This window comes from Nerophis ophidion, linkage group LG11, assembly GCF_033978795.1.
Source record: "Nerophis ophidion isolate RoL-2023_Sa linkage group LG11, RoL_Noph_v1.0, whole genome shotgun sequence".
Classification (NCBI taxonomy): Eukaryota; Metazoa; Chordata; class Actinopteri; order Syngnathiformes; family Syngnathidae; genus Nerophis; species Nerophis ophidion.
In genome coordinates, this window is record NC_084621.1 from 44,532,807 (window position 1) to 44,551,517 (window position 18,711).

The 18,711-nt window shown below is 40.4% G+C and overlaps 1 protein-coding gene across 1 annotated transcript; it reads right to left on the reverse strand.

Moving 5' to 3' along the window:
- Positions 1 to 125: 125 nt before the first annotated feature.
- Positions 126 to 17,890, reverse strand: paqr7b (progestin and adipoQ receptor family member VII, b). The gene is made up of 2 exons (XM_061916078.1): positions 17,732 to 17,890; positions 126 to 5,194 (listed from the first exon to the last, which is right to left on the reverse strand). Exon 2 carries the CDS (start codon positions 5,186 to 5,188, stop codon positions 4,130 to 4,132), a length of 1,059 nt encoding a protein of 352 aa, XP_061772062.1. The 5' UTR covers positions 5,189 to 5,194; positions 17,732 to 17,890; the 3' UTR covers positions 126 to 4,129.
- Between the last annotated feature and the right edge of the window lie 821 nt (positions 17,891 to 18,711).

Here is an 18,711-nt window from a genome sequence, read left to right on the forward strand (position 1 = left end):
TCTTGATTTCCCCTTTGTTTTTTGTTGTTGCTGTTCAACAAAGTTGGCTGGCACAATGTTTAAATTTTCTGGGATAAAAATATTTAAGGAAAAACTGAACAACGTTCGAATTAAAAACAGATGTCTTAAAGAGGTATAGTAACACTTTATTTGTCTTTAATATAGAACATTAGTACAGTCACACACATTGAGTCAAGAGGCAGAAGACATTATGGTCCTTCTCAGCCTGCTTTCTAGAATGAAGGCAAACATGGGTGGCGTCATTGGAGGCTTTGTTTACACATTCACTTATACTAGTGCTGCCCATGTTCCAGTTAACAGCTCATTATTTTCACTGCATGCAACTTACATAATACGTAACAATGTACTTGCAGCAAAAATACTGCTCACAAATCCGCCCAGTTACTCATACAAGGGTAAAAAAAATGGTGTAAGTGCATTTATATCTTAAATTAAAATAAATACTTGGCTTTAACTTTAAAACATGTTTTGATGTATGACAGAATTACTTTTCCAATTGGATGAATGTGGTAAAATAGTAACACAAAAATACCCACAATAGTATAAAAAAAATCATGCATGTAAACACAGCCAACATGGCCAGCCACAGTACGTACAGTGCTAATTCAATTAGTGCATGATTATTCTCAGTTCCAATCTCACCACATGCGCTCCCATAAAGACATTTAAAGCATCCTGTCCTCCCCAGAATTCCTTCAGTAGTGCCATCCAGTGTTACAAAAACACATTCATTAAACACCATCAAGAACAGAGTGCGCTGCCGTGCCCGTTAACGAAAATATTTGACATTTATCATTTTTGTGAGCTCAAACTTGGCAACATGGTCAGTGAGGCAGGGCCTTAAATGGATACTTCAAAGGAAGAGTGCACCAATTGGAAAATGATGTATTCATAGCTATTCAAACCGTTTCAAAAGATGCAGAAAACTGCAGAAGCAAAAAAATTATCTTTTATCTCTTAGTGCTATCAGACGGAGATGAAAGTGATAAGCGGCACATTTTTTTTTTCTGCAGGAAAATTGTTTGTTTACCGTGGAGCGGGAAAGCGTTTCTATACATTCACACGATAACGTCCGCATTGTATACCAAAAGACATGCTTAGAGGCACAAACAATGTCATCGCACAGTCACAAACTCATAGCGAAAAGCGAGCTGTCACACAAAGCAACGAAGACCACGGTGCACAGAAAGCTTTGACATCATGGGAAGTGGGACAAGAAGGCAAAAGCTGAACTTGCAGCCCTTTGGAGTACAAATATCAACATTGTTAGAACAAAAACAAGTCATCTCTCATCCTTCTGGAGAGTGCCAGCCTCCACACTGTTCGACAGAACGCCGCTCAAAGTGTACCCTTTTAGAAAGAACAATATTTGGTTTGCAAAATGGGTTTTCAAACTTTAGTCGAAACGAGGCTCATCCTCATTTGACCTTGTGAAAGCACGTTTAATTGAAAAAACATCATTAAGTCAACATAAAGCTATGTCAAATAGACTTACCGATGTTTTTCTGTTCAGGTTTTTCCTACTACTATACATTTATGAGAATCAATGTCAGTAGTAGGTATATACCAATATAAAACATGTATATCACTGTTATTGCAACCCAAATGATCACGATTATTATCATGGCAGTATTGTTGAATGTGCGCAAAAAGTGCTTATGCACATAATTAAATCTTTTGACCAAGTTTTTTTTTTTAGTAACTAAATTTAATAGACGAACCCTTTAGAATGTTTTGTTTTTCTTATGCTTCACTGATAGTATCTATCTTAGTATTTAATCTGTTTTAATGGTTTTAAATATTGGTTTGAACTGTAGCACTGAAAGATGTATTTAAATGAAGAGTGCGTGAAAAAATCTATCATTATTATTCGTTCATTCTGGCGGGCGTTGTGGCGTCCTCCTCTGTTCAGGGGTCCTTGGAACGCCTCGTAAAAACTCCTTCTCGTAATCCTCTGAGTATCAAACAATCACTAAGAGAACACAGCTTGTAGGTTCAATGTGCACAATAGAATGTCTTAGTTGCTCAGACCACAATGTGTTGACAGTATGTCGTATTTTATGAGGAAATACATTGTCTCTTGTATTCATGTCAGCACTGTAGCTAGCGAGCTGGCAGCAGTCAGGGAGTTTATCAAAGTGCAGTTACCCAATCATTGGTTTTTGTAACATTTTCTTTTTAAAACGCTAGTACAAACCTTTGGAGTTTTACTGCAGTTATCATTAATACTGTTTATCATTACATCCCTAGTCTGGACATTATCCAAATTTAAGAAATATGTATATATATATATATATATATATATATATATATATATATATATATATATATATAAATAATATTTGGCCCCTGTTCAGACATTATATAGCATACAAAATTAAAAGTGATAATGACCCAAATATAAGGACATGTTTTCCCTAGAGCAGGGGTCTCAAACTCTATATACCTCGGGGTAAATATTAAGTATTTACTTCAGAATCTCGTTTTAACCACATAAATAAACCTGTTATACTTCTACCAGCATCTATAGTGGCCCTGAGCTATGGTAGGCATTTTACGTGTAAAAATTGAATGCTTTGACACGGTTCAGTTCTCCAGGAGATGGCTAGAGACACTTATGCTTGCTTGAGGGTAGTTGCTCTTTTGGTTGTTCAATGTGCGTTTATTTCTTCATAATTTTTGTGTTTGCACCGTTGATGTAGTTAATGTAAAGTAGGATTCAAGATTGCCATTACGTAGTTAACGCAGGTTTTGGGGCTCCTGACCGAGAGAAAAGGTTGATGCAAAATGGCTTCTCCAGAACTCAAGTAAGAACTTTTCTTCCTGTCACTTACATATACCAGTGAACTGGAGAGTGACTCAAAGGTTGGACAAGTTAGTAAACAAGAGAAAAGAATTAGTAAAGATGCCAATTTGAAAATCAGTGGTGTCGTAACGCCTGTTTTGGGGGGGACAAAGCCTTCCTAAAATATTCTTAAGCCCCCAACAATAATTTGGTGTTTGTTTTTTTTAACTGTCGACAAAATCAATATCAAGTGTCATAATCTGAGTTAAAACAAACATTGTCATTATTCACTGAAATACAGAATGATTATAAATATTTCAGTTTTCAAAAAAAATGTAAAAAAATAATTTCTTAAGACTTTGCTACCATTTTGTGCTACATTTGCACACATCTCTTCGGGGCTAAGCTTCCTTTGTCCTTAAAAGCCAGTAATTATCAATGGAGCTCAGTCATCAAATAACTATTGGGCAACTAAGAAAAAAAATGATTTCACTAATGTTAAAAACTATTTAAATTTTAAAAATGTTGTATTTTAATTTTTGGGGGCCGCTATCCCACACACACTAAGCACGGACATAGCCCCCTGGCTAGTCACGACTCGCTAGTAAGAAGCACTGCAAATTTAAAAAAAATATGGGGGGGGAAATATAATTGTGAAGCCGAATGTTCAGTGGGGAAATATTTTTTCCAACCAAATGAGCAAGATAAGTTCATCAACACGGACAAAAAGCCAGTAAGCCAAAATAGTTGGGAAGTGATGGCAAAAAAAAAATGTTTCCAACTGTAAAAAACGTTTTGCAATATTTTTGGAATGACAGTCAATTTTGTTTTTATGTTTGTTTCCTTATTTAACATATTTGAGCATTCTTGACCTGAACAGTAAAAAGAATACCAATGCAAAAAGTTTATTAAAAAGGGATACTTGCATTATTATTACTATTAGATCTCAAATTAACGCTGTCAACAATATTGTTTATCGGCAATATATTATTTGGGGTTTTTTGTGCATTATTTGTGGGATAATTTGTTATTGGCCCAGGCCCACGGACAGTCCCCGGCGTCAAAGCACCCACTATTCGCTCTTCCTGCCTAACAATGTCTACGACAAGTAATAACAAGTATTTGTATGCCCACCATATACTGGCACACTCGTGCTGACATCATCATGTGTCTAATTATAGGTTTGTGTCGGCAATATCCCAACTTTGCTCTACAGCTATGATACAAGATCTTTGTGTTAAAGAGGCTACTGTCAAAAAAATGATAAGATGACAAAATAGTACTGGTAACTGTAAAGCAACCTGAGTTCTAACGTTGCCTTCATTAATCGTCTTTCTCATGGAGAGAAGCATGCACACGCTTGCGCACATAAAAAGCAGTGAGAGCACTGCAGCAGGTGGTGAAGATGAAAAGCGCGATGGCGTCGTGAGCGAGATCGCCGTGGAGTCGCTCATAGAGCGGCCTCCGCTCGGTGAAGTCAATGCGCAGCGCTTCGATCTGCATCAGGGTGCACACCATCACGAACACGTGAAAGATTTGGTGGCCCTGCCCGATGAAGTCGCACTTTCCCGGGAACCAGCTCTCCGGGTGAGGCCAGGAGAAGAAATAGGCGCTGATTAGAAAAAAGAGCACATGGTAGAGGTGGTACGCCACAACTGCGTCGGAGCAGCCTTCCTGGTAGCAGGTGTAGATGCGGTGAACTACAGGGCTGATGTCCAAACAGTAAGCTAAGGCTGAGGGTACCACTTGGAAAAGCTTGTGAGTAAGCTTAGGGAGTGCAGGACTGGCATATTTGCCGTAGCAGCAGCCAAAGCATGTGAGCCAGGCCAAGAAAGCAGCCGCAGGTAAAAAGAGCCCTTGCACTCTGGTGTGCCAAGTTTCCTCGATGGCGTAGTAGTAGTGTGCCAGGGCGCTGCCGTACTGGTAGACGGCAACCCCTACATAATCCAGGAAGTAGAAGGTGTAGTGGGAAAGCTCGGACTTGGCAGACAAGAGATGAGCAAGCGCACTGAAGGAGAGGTAGGTGAAGGCCGCTAGGAGGATGATGAAGAGGGGCTGAGCGTGAGGGTCTCGCAAAAAATCCACCGTCTCTGAGATCTCCTGCCACTTAACCAAGATGACAAGGGCGGCCAACAGGTGGGTCCATACATTAATGGTCTCATTGTGCCTTTGGAAGAGGGTGAGGAAGTAGTAGCGCCAGCTTTGGTCGGGCTGCCTGTAACCGCTGAGGATGTGACGTTCTTGGAACACCCAGGGAACGTCGGACACCTTGACAGTGCAAGGCAGCGTGGGGAAGGCCGACTCCAGCAGCTGGGGGATCTGACGCAGCTGCTGTGCGTTGATAAACAGGCGGCCAATCTGCTCCATCACCACCGTCGCCATGGCAATCTACACGAAAGGGAAGATAGGGATGAGAAGCATGCAAAAAAAATGCATTTTTTAAAAGGTGTTCATTGTTTGTTTGATATAGTACTGCACGATTAATAGACATCAAGGTTTTAATTGGTGCTAGTACGTAACCGCAATAGGCTGAGGTTTTTGTTGTGTTTTTTCTCCGCCGTCACTGGCATTTGAGCGTAGGGCTGGGCGATATATCTGTATACTCAATATATCGTGGGTTTGTCTCCGTGTGATATAGAAAATGACTATATCGTGATATTTGAGTATATGTTCTCACGCAGTTGCTTTTAGCTCTGGCATTACACTACAGGCTCTCCTCGCTCTTTCCTGTCTGTACTTCTCACAGACAGCAAGTGCACCTTCTTACACACGTCACGTCATACGTCCCATAAGTATACGCCCTCGCGGAGCAGAGAGGTAGCGGCATGGGTAACGTTAGCTGTGGTGCTAGCGGAGTGGTAATACGAGAGAGAGAAGGTGCGAATCTGGTAACAAATGAAGGAAGAATTAATTCCCAAGAAAAACCGCAGGGGGTCCATCATCTAGGTGTGGTTTGGCGTCAAGTGGGAATATGTCAAACAGACAACCGGAATTTTTCAAGTGTGGGGCAAAATCGTTGCTATAAAAAGTACCATTACTGCAAATATGTAGCATCATTTGAAAAGTCACCTGCTAGAGAATGAAGAGCGATTCTCCGCATGTCAACATCTCCATTCGGTGCCACAAACCCACACCATCAAAATGCCGAGGCAAATATTTCCAGATCAACACCGTATGAAAAATATAGTGATTTTTTTAGTTGTGATTTCCTTCTCTGCATGAAACTTTAAAATGAGCATATATTAATGCAGTATAAACATGTTTGTTCTATTGTAGACACATAGAATCATCATACTGGTGTGATTATATGTATCAAGTGTTAATTCAAGGCTGAGGCAAAATATCGACATATATATTGTGTATAGCTATATGGTCTAAAAATATTGCGATATTAAAAAAAGGCCATGTCGCCCAGCCATATTTGAGTAACAGACATGTTGGCCAATCAGAATTGTTGACCCTCACGTTTCACCCTCGCTTTTCTTACCCGCTTTAAACAGAAAGAAAGATGTCTCGCTCTATACATCGCTCTAAGAACCTGTGCGCCTTTATTTAACAGTTGAACTAACTGAACGCAGTTAGACCTCTTTTCAGTCATTCACAATCTTTGTTTCGGTGGGTGGAGAGCGACTCAACGAGACCGCACTCACAGGCAGCAGACAAAGAGCCTCGCAACCCGCCATTCAAAAGTTCCGTACAGTAAAAAAATTAGGAGGAAAAAAATATAATCATAAAACCAAATGTCCCGTTGTGGGAATATTTCAGCTTCAGATCGGATGGCAATGTGAGCACATCAACATGAACGAAAGAGCGAGAATGTCATGAACAAACAAAATTGACAACGTCCGACCTCGTTTTTACAACTAGGGGGAAAAAAAGCACTTTAAGATATTCAATATGCGAGTACATTTTTTGCTGACGGAAAGAAAGAGAGATCATTCATTTTTTTGGTTTGATAATGTATAAAGGATAACTAAAAGTTGTTTAGCCTTAATTTTACAATGGTAAACAATTCAACAGTGATGACAAATAAAACACTTTCCTTTTAAATGATTACCTGCATTATTATTGTATATAATGAATACATTTTAAACACTGTATAGTTTTTATGGATTATTTCTGATGTAGACGTAAGCTCTGAGTCTTTCTGCATGAAGCCAAATACTCTTAAAATGTAATTATTGCATAGTTCTAATGTGTGGCACCTTGAGACAAGAATTCACAGTCACTGATTGACAGACTAAAAGTAACCAGTCTTCCTTCACTATATTTGTGCATTTATGCGTATAAAATGTAAAAATCGCAAATTGAAAAACCTCAATTAGGTTGTTTTTTTGTTTTTTTTCTAAATCGTGCAGCCCTAGTTTGATGATAGAAAAACAATTTTGTGGAAAAGTAACAAGCATACATGCATAACGCTTTCACGGCTGATTTCATAAACTGATACGTTTGTGGTTATGCTTCATTGATGACAGTATTTTGTGAGCGCCGTTTTGTTGTAGTAATTCTGGCGGTCCTTGAACTCACCGTAGTTGGTTTACGTGTACAACTTTCTCCGTCGCTGCCACAGAAAGGCATGTTTTATGCCATTCCTTTGACTCATTTTGTCCACCAAATGTTTTATGTTGTGCATGAATGCACAAAGGTGAGCTTTGTTGATGTTATTGACTTGCGTAAAAGTGCTAATAATCCATGCTAACATGCTATTTAGGCTAGCTGTATGTACATATTGCATCATTATCCCTCAATTGTAGGTATATTTGAATTCATTGTATTTCCTTTACTTATGTTTTCTGTGTATTTAATTTTATATTTGCATGTTTCATGACACATTATCTGTATATAATATTGGCTGCATTTTTGATTGTCGGCCGTGTTGTTCTAACCTGACTCTCGCTAGATCCTTGTAGTTCGCTGAGCTCCACACAAGGATCTGGCCTCGAGGGCAATGCAAAATCCATCAAAATAGCAAAAAATAATGAACCAATCAGGATCGCCGGGCGGGATTTAATAGATGTGACGTAGCGCCGAAGCGACTGTTTTGATTCAAACAACAATGGTGGCACGTGTGCTGACAATGATTCTGCTATTGCAACTGTTCTGTCAAATCTATCGAATATTAATTATTCAAAAGATGAACAGAGAAATATTCGCTCTGTCGTTATCCAATATGTCTGCTGTTCTGTTTTGGATTTCCCAGCGTCACTCTTATCAGCATCACGGGTTGATTTCGATGTGAGTGGTTGAAGTAGCACGTCATTCAAGATAACGAACAAGTGGTTTATCCAATCACATACAATATATTTTTTTATACAAGGCCCTGCCTTCTGAAATACATCTCCTATTGAGAAGTCTCCAATCCTAGTGTGGAGCTTAGCGAACTACGAGGATCTGGCGAGAGTCAGATAAATTTTGTTTCAAACTACAGCAAACGTTACCATGTTGTTCCAGACCACAGCAAACGTTACTCAGTTCGCAAAGATTGTAATAAATCCATTGGATGAAGACAGCCTGTTCTTTCCTTTAACTTGGGCCCACACTTCTATACCTTTGGCAGTTTTAAGCCACTTATTTCCAGGAATTATCTCACCCTCTGTTACACTTCCGAAATGTGTTGCCCTCATTATAACACTTACATAAGGCTTTTAACTTATTGCGGCTCCAGACAGATTTGTTTGTTTGTATTTTTGGTCCAAAATGGCTCTTTCGAAATGTTGGGTTGCCAGTGAAAAGACCAGTGAAAAAATGGCCGCGTCTTTGCAGTACTTGGCAACGAACTGTCAATGAGTTCCATCCATCCATCCATCCATTTTCTACCGCCTATTCTCTTTGGAGTCGCGGGGTGTCAATAAGTTCTTGACAATTTTTCTAATGATATTAAATTTGCTTAAATATGCTTATTTTGAGTGGTAAAGCAATAAAAATTGGAAAATGTTACACTTGCAGGAGTCAGATTTACATAATAACACATTTATAAAGAATTGTTAGTGACTGAGTCTGTTTTTGTTTATCCAAGATGTTGATGATTTTGTGTTTGCAACAGATGAATATGATAATACCGCTTCTGAGAGAACTCCTACTGACGAATAGGAGGAGAAGGTAAAGGTAATTCTTTTTTTTTCCATCATTCTATTTTCTACCACTTGTCCCTTTTTGATTGATTGATTGATTGATTGATTGATTGATACTTTTGTTAGTAGATTGCACAGTTCAGTAAATATTCCGTACAATTGACCACTAAATGGTAACACCCGAATAAGTTTTTCAACTTGTTTAAGTCGGGGTCCACGTTAATCAATTCATGGTATCTCAGCCGCATTTGGGCAGAAGGTGGTTTACACCCTGAACAAGTCACCAACTCATCACAGGGCCAACACAGATAGACAACATTCACACTCACATTCACACACTTGGGCCAATTTAGTGTTGCCAATCAATCTATCCCCAGGTGCATGTCTTTGGAGGTGGGAGGAAGCTGGAGTCCCCAGAGGGAAGATGCAAACTCCACACAGAAAGATCCCGAGCGCAGGATCGAACCCAGGACATTCATATTGTGAGGCAGACGCACTTTTTTTCCCCCATTTTGCAATATTCCAAACATACTCAATGAATGAATGATGTCCGTTTAACGGATTCTGTCATCTTAGATCAACACCTCTTTGGACCTCAAGCAGGTCGTCTACAAGCCCGACAAGATAGAAAGAGATGAACTGGTTAAGACTTTCTTTGACGTGTTGAATATTATTCAGCAGTCATCTCCTACTTATCCTCCAACAGCAACCGCACGCCTTGAAAACGTTTAACAGCGGCACCATTTCCTACCTTTGGTCTAAACCTATCACAAGTATACACTCTACTTTCTAACGTGAGCCTCTAGTCTTTGTAAGCACATCAGTTTAGACCGCTACCTTATTGGATATCAACCAATTAAGGGGGGAGCAATTCATATTAATAAAGTTTAATATCAATAAAAGGATCTTGCGCTCAGTTTATGCGCTATGTTGTGCTCAAACTCAATTTCCAATTTTGTGTGTGTGTGTGTGTGTGTGTGTGTGTGTGTGTGTGTGTGTGCGCGCGTGCGTGCGTGTGTGGGTGCGTGCGTGCGTATTTTTACCCTTCTTGAGACAGCAACAAGGAAAAGTACCTTCCATATGAGGACCGGTGAACAAGTTTGGACCTGCATCTAATAGAGAGCCAAATTCCAGAGTCTGTGAACATTGCTCTAAAGTCAGGATTTTCTCTTGATTTTATGTGCACACAAAAGTAAACATTGATAGGTGCAAAGGCAGCAACATATGATAAAACAAAACGGCAGCTAAAGAAGGACTTCCCTATTCATCCCCGAAAAAACCCGCCAGGTGAACAGCTGATTTTACAACTTCCGGTGCTGACATAAGACAACCCATATGTGACTATAGGATGAACAAATACACTATGGTACTAAGACTGTAGTGGCCATTAACAGTTAGCTTCTACAGTAAAATTATGATTCGTCATTATTTTGCCAAGTGAAATTCTGATTATTATTATAGTATTGCCGAAATTTTAAAGTTTTCTTCTAAAATTGTGACTTTTGTCGAGTAAAATTACAACTTACCACTTTCAAAAGTATACCTGCACTTATTACTTTCAAACAACAAACAAAATTGTGGCTAATTCAGTAACAATCGTGTTCCCATGTTTAGTTTTTACAAATTTTTACTAACTGTTTTTTATCTACTCTGCATTTTGTCCGTGTTATTATTATCAGGGTTTACCGCAGCACTTTGTTGTTAAGGCGACCGCCTTATCAACAAAGAGCCACCGCCTAAACTAAAATCTTAACAAAAAAAAAAGTCTTAACTGCTCTGCTTAGTTCTGCGTCTGCCTCTGTCAGTATGTCTCTCCAGCACTCAGCATTGTCCAGCCCGCAGAACCATCTGATTGAATACACGCCGAGCGAGAACAGCCAATCAGCAGTGCATATTCAGAGCGGTTACAGCCAATCATCAGTGCGTATTCAGAGCACATGTAACATGGAGCGAGCAGAAAGGTTTTTTTAGCCGGAAATGCAGCGGACTCTCCCCAAATGATAATAAACACCTCCCAGTCAACTACTAGTAACGTCACTATGAGCCCGTTAACATTCTAGAAACAAGCAGCAGCTCAGCTCGCTAATTAGCGTAAAGTTAGCTCACTGTACGGTGTGTGTGTGTGTGTGTGTGTGTGTGTGTGTGTGTGTGTGTGTGTGTGTGTGTGTGTGTGTGTGTGTGTGTGTGTGTGTGACGGACAACAAAGCCCTGTCTGTCTGAGAGAAAGACAAGCCATATTGACTTACAATTCTAAGTTATTTCACTTTACTTTTTTCTGTGTTGATTGGCCTATGTCGAAGCAGCAAAAAACAACATTATGTTAAATGAAGAGTTTCTGTCTCTGATAGTTGATACACTAATGTACCTGCATGATAAAGCCTACATGAACTCCATGGTGTTCAGGGATGAATAGTATTTCCTTTTGCACTATTTTTTCAGCTATAGTTACATTACCCATTAGTAATGTACCAGCCTAGTTTTGAATGGCAGGGTCCCTGCTATCACATGTTGATAAAAATATAACATTTACAAAATAAAAATTAACTACAGGCTTCCCAAATGCTGTAATGAATCAGGCAGATACCCCAAAAGGGACAAGCGGTAGAAAAAGATGGATGGAGTTGAGCATATGTCAGCATGTGGCCACACTTTCAATTATTTTTTCAAACGCTTATTGCAAACGCTTACTTACAGTAAGTCAATAATTTGACTCAGCCATTATTTTAGTATCTCAGGTAATTAGGACTGTTTTGTTTTTACTTTATGGAAAAAATATTGAGATATATATCGTATATTGCAATTCAGCAAATGGAGCGAAAAACAATCAAAAGTTGTATGCTTCTTCACGCAACAAAGCCGGCCTTCGTCACCACAGTCTGTAGTCTATTGTCCCCCAGGCTGTGGTGGCAGTGACGAAGTGGAGACGTGATGCCGACAGGCCGAGTTACACCGATCCTTACACCCACCCACCCCATTCCCCGGTCCCCTCCCCCTGGAGAGTCACAACCTTAACTAAAAAAAAATCTGGGGGAAACACTGATTATTTGGTTTTATTTAGTTTGCACTTTGTCTGTATTATTACTATTATCATTATTATCGACTCCTCTTTGCCTTTTTGTTTTTATTTTCCTATTTTAATGATGTTAGATCTGTTGTTGCTGGGGACAAGTGTTGTAAATTAGCTTTGGCTACAAACACTATGATGCATACATTGGATAACTGTTTCAGATATCTATGTTTCTGTATCTGTCCCTATTTCATACCACTGTTTCAGATATCTATGTCTCTGTATCTGTCCCTATTTCATACCAACCTAAAATAAAAATAAAAAATATATATATATTTTCATGAAATTGCTACAACTTTAAGCATTTATTGTACTATCGTGACTGTTATTGAATTAAAATTCCAACTTTTATCATAATATTGCAACAAATGTTCAGTTTTTCTTGTAAAATGTTGACTTGCGCTGAGTAAAATTACGACTTTAATTGTAATACTGCCAACATTCTAAGTGTTTCTTGTGAAATTGTGACCTTTTTCTTGTAAAATTCCAACTCATTTTTCACAAGTTTTTTTTTTTATTGGCATGGTTTGTATATATCCATCCATCCATTTTCTACCGCTTATTCCCTTTCGGGGTCGCGGGGGGCGCTGGCGCCTATCTCAGCTACAATCGGGCGGAAGGCGGGGTACACCCTGGACAAGTCGCCAGCTCATCGCAGGGCCAACACAGATAGACAGACAACATTCACACTCACATTCACACACTAGGGCCAATTTTAGTGTTGCCAATCAACCTATCCCCAGGTGCATGTCTTTGGAAGTGGGAGGAAGCCGGAGTACCCGGAGGGAACCCACGCTTTCACGGGGAGAACATGCAAACTCCACACAGAAAGATCCCGAGCCTGGATTTGAACCCAGGACTGCAGGAACTTCGTATTGTGAGGCAGACGCACTAACCCCTCTGCCACCGTTTGTATATATTATTGTTGTAAATTACCGCTGGGCGATATATCGATATACACTATATATCGCGGTTTTGTCGCTGTGCGATATAGAAAATGACTACATTGTGATATTCGAGCATACGTTCTCACGCAGTTGCTTTTAGCTGTGAGCATTACATTACAGGTTGTTCTCACTCTTTCCTAAGTGATGTTCGATATTGGTGCTAGCGAGTGTATGGTGTAGCCAGGAATCGTGGATGCATTGCATTCTGGGTAGGTGTTGTGCTACGTTTGTGGTGTGTTGCAGGGCCGATGTTCTCCAGAAGTGTGTTTGTCATCGTTTAATGTGGGTTCAGGGAGTGTGGCGCGTATTGGTAGGAGTGTGTAAGTGGTTTTATATCACAAACATTAGTGTGATCTGTATGGCTGTGGAACAAGACCCCTGGTTTACACACAGTAAGCAAAAAAAATACTCCTCCACCATTTTGAAAATGATGGCAGGAGAAGCGTCACTCATGACGTCACAAATTTGACCCGGCGGTAAAAGTAAGCATGTGCTTATTAATTTGGGGAGCAAGTTTCACCCGGCAGTAATTTAAGGCAGGCGCATATTACATGCCGGGCTGCTATTCAAGGAAATACGGTATTTGGATTTGATAAGAGAATCGATAAGGAATCGTTTCGATAAGAGGATTCGATAATGGGCTCGGACTGGATTATTTCATATCAAAATTCATCCCTACTCTTTCCTGTCTCTCCTTCTCACAGATAACAAGTGTACTTTCTTACATACGTCACATACGTATACGCCCTCGCGGAGCAGAGAGGTAGCAGCATGTGTAACGTTAGCTGTGATGCTAGCAGAGCCGTGCGAGCGGTTTTATGATTGATTGATTTGAGATACGCACCAGCGACCCCAAAAGGGAATAAGCGGTAGATAATGGGTGGATGGATGATTGAAACTTGTATTTGTAGATTGCCCAGTTCAGTACATATTCCGTACAATTGACCACTAAATGGTAACACCTGAATAAGTTTTTCAACTTGTTTAAGTAGGGTTCCACGTAAATCAATTCATGGTACAAATATATATTATCATCATAATACAGTCATCACACAAGTTAATCATCAGAGTATACACATTGAATTATTTACATTATTTACAATATGTAACACCATAACTGTCTCTGGAAATACCAGCCTTGCTTGTGAAGAATATTAATTGTTCCATTTACATTCGGGGTTTGTCGCCATATTAAACAATTAGTTCAATCCAACAAGCCAAAATAATGTTTTGCTTGATACTCGCATGCTTGAACAGTGAAATGTGAATCCGGGGGATGGGATGAGGAGGGTTTGGTTAATATCAGTACTTCAGTCATCAACAATTACATCATCAGAGAAATGGACATTGAAACAGTGTAGGTCTGACTTAGTAGGATATGTACAACGAGCAGAGAACATAGTGAATTCAGAAAGCATAAGAACAAGTACATAAATTAGAAAATACACTAAATTGGCCCTAGTGTGTGAATGTGAGTGTGAATGTCTGTCTATCTGTGTTGGCCCTGCGATGAGGTGGCGACTTGTCCAGGGTGTACCCCGCCTTCAGCCCGATTGTAGCTGAGATAGGCGCCAGCGCCCCCCGTGACCCCGAAAGGGAATAAGCGGTAGAAAATGGATGGATGGATGGATTTGGTTATTTACATTTGGTTATTTACAATCCGGGGAGATGGGATGTGGAGGGGGGAGGGTGTTAGTAAAGGGTTGAAGTTGCCGGGAGGTGTTGTTTTAGTGTGGTTTTGAAGGAGTAGAGAAATGCACTTACTTTTACACCTGTTGGGAATGCATTCCACATTGATGTGGCATACAAGGAGAAGGAGTTAAGACCTTTGTTAGATCGGAATCTGGGTTTAACGCGGTTTGTGGACTCCCCCTGGTGTTGTGGTTATGGCGGTCATTTACGTTATGGAAGTAGTTTGACATGTACTTCGGTGTCAGGGAGGTGGTGCGGATTTTATTGACTAGGCTCAGTGCAAGCTGTTTGACTCTGTCCTCCACCCTGAGCCAGCCCACTTTGGAGAAGTGGGTTGGATTGAGGTGTGATCTGCGGTGGAGGTCTAAAAGTAACCTGACTAGCTTGTTCTGGGATGTTTGGAGTCTAGATTTGAGGGTTTTGGAGGTGCTGGGGTACCAGGAGGTGCAAGCGTAATCAAAAAAGAGTTGAACGAGAGTTCCCGCTAGAATCTTCAAGGTGATTTTGTTGACCAGAGAGGAGATTCTGTAGAGAATTCTCGTTCTTTGGTTGCCCTTTTTGATTACCTTAGTTGCCATTTTATCACAGGAAAGATTAGCCTCTAGAATGGAACCTAGGTAGGTGACCTCATCTTTCCTGGTGATAACAATGTCACCCACTTTTATAGTGAAGTTGATGACTTCCTTGAGATGGATTTAGGACCTAAATAGGATGGATTCCTGGTAATACGAGAAAAAGAAGGTGCGAATGAAGGAAGAATGACTTCCCAAAAAAAACAGAAGGGGGTCCATCGTCTGGCGGTGGTTTGGCTTCTAGTGGGAATATGTCGAACAGACCACCGTAATTTGTCAAGTGTGGGCCAAAAGTGTTGCTACCGAAAGTAGCATTACTGCTAATATGTAGCATCATTTGAAAAGTCACCTGCCAGAGTATAAAGAGTGATTACTCCTCAAGACAACATCTCCATTTGGTGCCACACCAACAATATGCAGAGGAAACCATTTCCGCATCAACACCGTATGAAAAAAATAGTCAACAACAGAATTTAAAGGCCTACTGAAATTAGATTTTCTTATTTAAACGGGGATAGCAGGTCCATTCTATGTGTCATACTTGATCATTTCGCGATATTGCCATATTTTTGCTGAAAGGATTTAGTAGAGAACATCCACGATAAAGTTTGCAACTTTCGGTGCTAAGAGAAAAGCCCTGCCTCTACCGGAAGTCGCAGATGATGAGGTCACATGTTGATGGCTCCTCACATATTAACATTGTTTTTAATGGGAGCCTCCAACAAAAAGTGCTATTCGGACCGAGAAAACAACAATTTCCCCAATAATTTGAGCGAGGATGAAAGATTTGTGTTTGAGGATATTAATAGCAACGGACAAAAAAAAAAACAATGATAAAAAAAAATAAGTTAAAGAAAACAAACACGATTGCATTGGGACGGATTCCGATGTTTTTAGAGACATTTACTAGGATAATTCTGGGAAATGCCTTATATTTCTATTGTGTTGCTAGTGTTTTAGTGAGTTAAATAGTACCCGATAGTCGGAAGGGTGTCTCCACGGGTGTCTTGACGCGCAGTGTCTCAGGGGAGTCGACGGCAGCTATGGACGGCACAAGCTCAGCTTTTCTCCGGTAAGAACTGACTTTTTAACCACAATTTTCTCACCGAAACCTGCTGGTTGACATTTGGTAGGGATCCATGTTGGCTTGATTGCGCTCTGATCCATAGGAAAGTTTCACCTCCAGGAATTTTAAACAATGAATCACCGTGTGTTTGTGTGGCTAAAGGTTAAAGCTTCCCAACTCCATCTTTCTACTGTGACTTCTCCAATATTAATTGAACAAATTACAAAAAAATTCAGCAACACAGATGTCCAAAAAACTGTATAATTATGCCGTTAAAGCAGACGACATTTAGCTGTGTGTGTGCACAGCGCTCATACTTCCTAAAAACCTGTGACGTCTTGCGTACACGTCATCATTACACGACATTTCGAAGACGAAACTCCCGGGAAATTTAAAATTGTAACTTAGTAAAGTAAAAAGACCATATTGGCATGTGTTGCAATGTTAATATTTCATCATTGATATATAAACTATCAGACTGCGTGGTGGGTAGTAGTGGGTTTCAGTAGGCCTTTAATAATGTCTGTACTAACCTACCACATAGCGAAGGATTAACACTACGTGATTTCCTATTATGCAGCTCATTTTTATTTGACACTTAAAATGTCTCTGACAATCTTGCACTTTCTGTTTTGGAAATGACATGAACGTTTGTGCAACTGCTTAATAACTGTTTAATAAATACAGTTTTGGTCAATTGACTTAGTTGTGATTTCCCTCTCTGCATGAAAGTTTAAAATGAGCATATATTAATACAGTATGAAGAAGAATGTTTTAATGTAGACACATAGAATCCTCATACCGCTGTGATTATATGTATCAAGTGTTAATTCAAGGCCAAGGCAAAATATCGAGATATATATTGTGTATCGCGATATGGCCTAAAAATATCGAGATATTAAAAAATGCCATATCGCCCAGCCCTGTTGTAAATACACATCTTTATATATATACAAAGGGTGGTCCTAAAGAGGTAGGCTTTTTTTCTCAGGTCTCAAGAACGTGACAAATACAATAAAATGTGTGTGCGTGTGCGTGTCTGTCAAGAGGAAAGGCGTGCAGTGATGAATGGGGGGGAAGATTACGTAACATTACCCATCCGACGTCCACACCCTTTTCCTCAACACAAAGGTTATTTTCAAATGTTCGTAAACAGGGGAAAAATGATGAATTCTTGTTTTATAACCATGAATGATACAAGCACGCGCGTGCACTGTGGAAGACGTGGGCCTGTTGAATTCGTGTTCCTCTTCCTGCAAATTGTGCACTGCCTGACTGTAAAAAAAAATCAACATCCAGCGAATTTTTGACGTACATATTTAATCAAATAAAACACCTCCTCCAGTATATATATGTATATATTATACATATATATATTAAATTACATGCGTAATCTTAATTAGCGAGATAACGCTTCACGTGCCAGTGCGCGAAATGCTAGAGGCGTTGACGGAAATCTCCCCTGAACCATGTCGAAAACCAAAAAAGCACCACAAGAAGACTCACATACCTCTGATTAGTGGAATCAATCCAAAGTCTCACAATGGACAGACGACGAAGGACGTACAGCCTGATAAAATATTAAAAACATTGCGCGACGAGTTACGGATAGAGGATGGCCGTGGAGGGGGGGCAGTGCTTGGTCGCACCGCGCACGCGCAGACTACTTGTCCAGGGTACTTGAAGGTCTTTGACAGACACCTCATTCAACCAATGAGAGGAAAATAGCACGTTTCCTTTCACCAATGAGAGTAGGCCTGCCCCCCACTCAACACAGACTTCCACAGACGAATGATATGTGGCACTACATTCCACTTTTCCACCGTATAAAGTCATCAAATGCATCACATATCGCTAATTATATACATTGTAGTATGTAGTAGTAGTATTCACTGACTTATTATTGTAATTATATTTTATTTCCATCCATCCATTTTCTTCCGCTTATCCGAGGTTGGGTTGCGGGGGAAGCAGCCTAAGTAGGGAAAGCCAGACTTTCCTCTCCCCAGCCACTTCGTCCATCTCTTCCCGGGGAATACCGAGGCGTTCCCAGGCCAGGTGGGAGACATAGTCTTCCCAACGTGTCCTGGGTCTTCCCTGTGGCCTCCTACCGGTTGGACGTGCCCTAAACACCTCCCTCGGGAGGCGTTCGGGTGGCATCCTGACCAGATGCCCAAAACACCTCATCTGGCTCCTCTCGATGTGGAGGAGCAGCGGCTTTACTTTGAGCTCCTCCCGGATGACAGACCTTCTCACCCTATCTCTAAGGGAGAGCCCTGCGACCCGGCGGTGACCATGCACTGCCCCCCCCGCCCCCCGCCTTCACGGCCATTCTCTATCCGTAACTCGCCGCGCAATGTTTTTAATATTTTATCAGGCTGTAATTATATCTATGTAATTACTGTAAACGCAAGAATACCAGGGTGCTTTTTTTTTTTAACAAGACATATTCCTTGCCCCCTCCTGCTCTGATCAGATAGTCACACACAC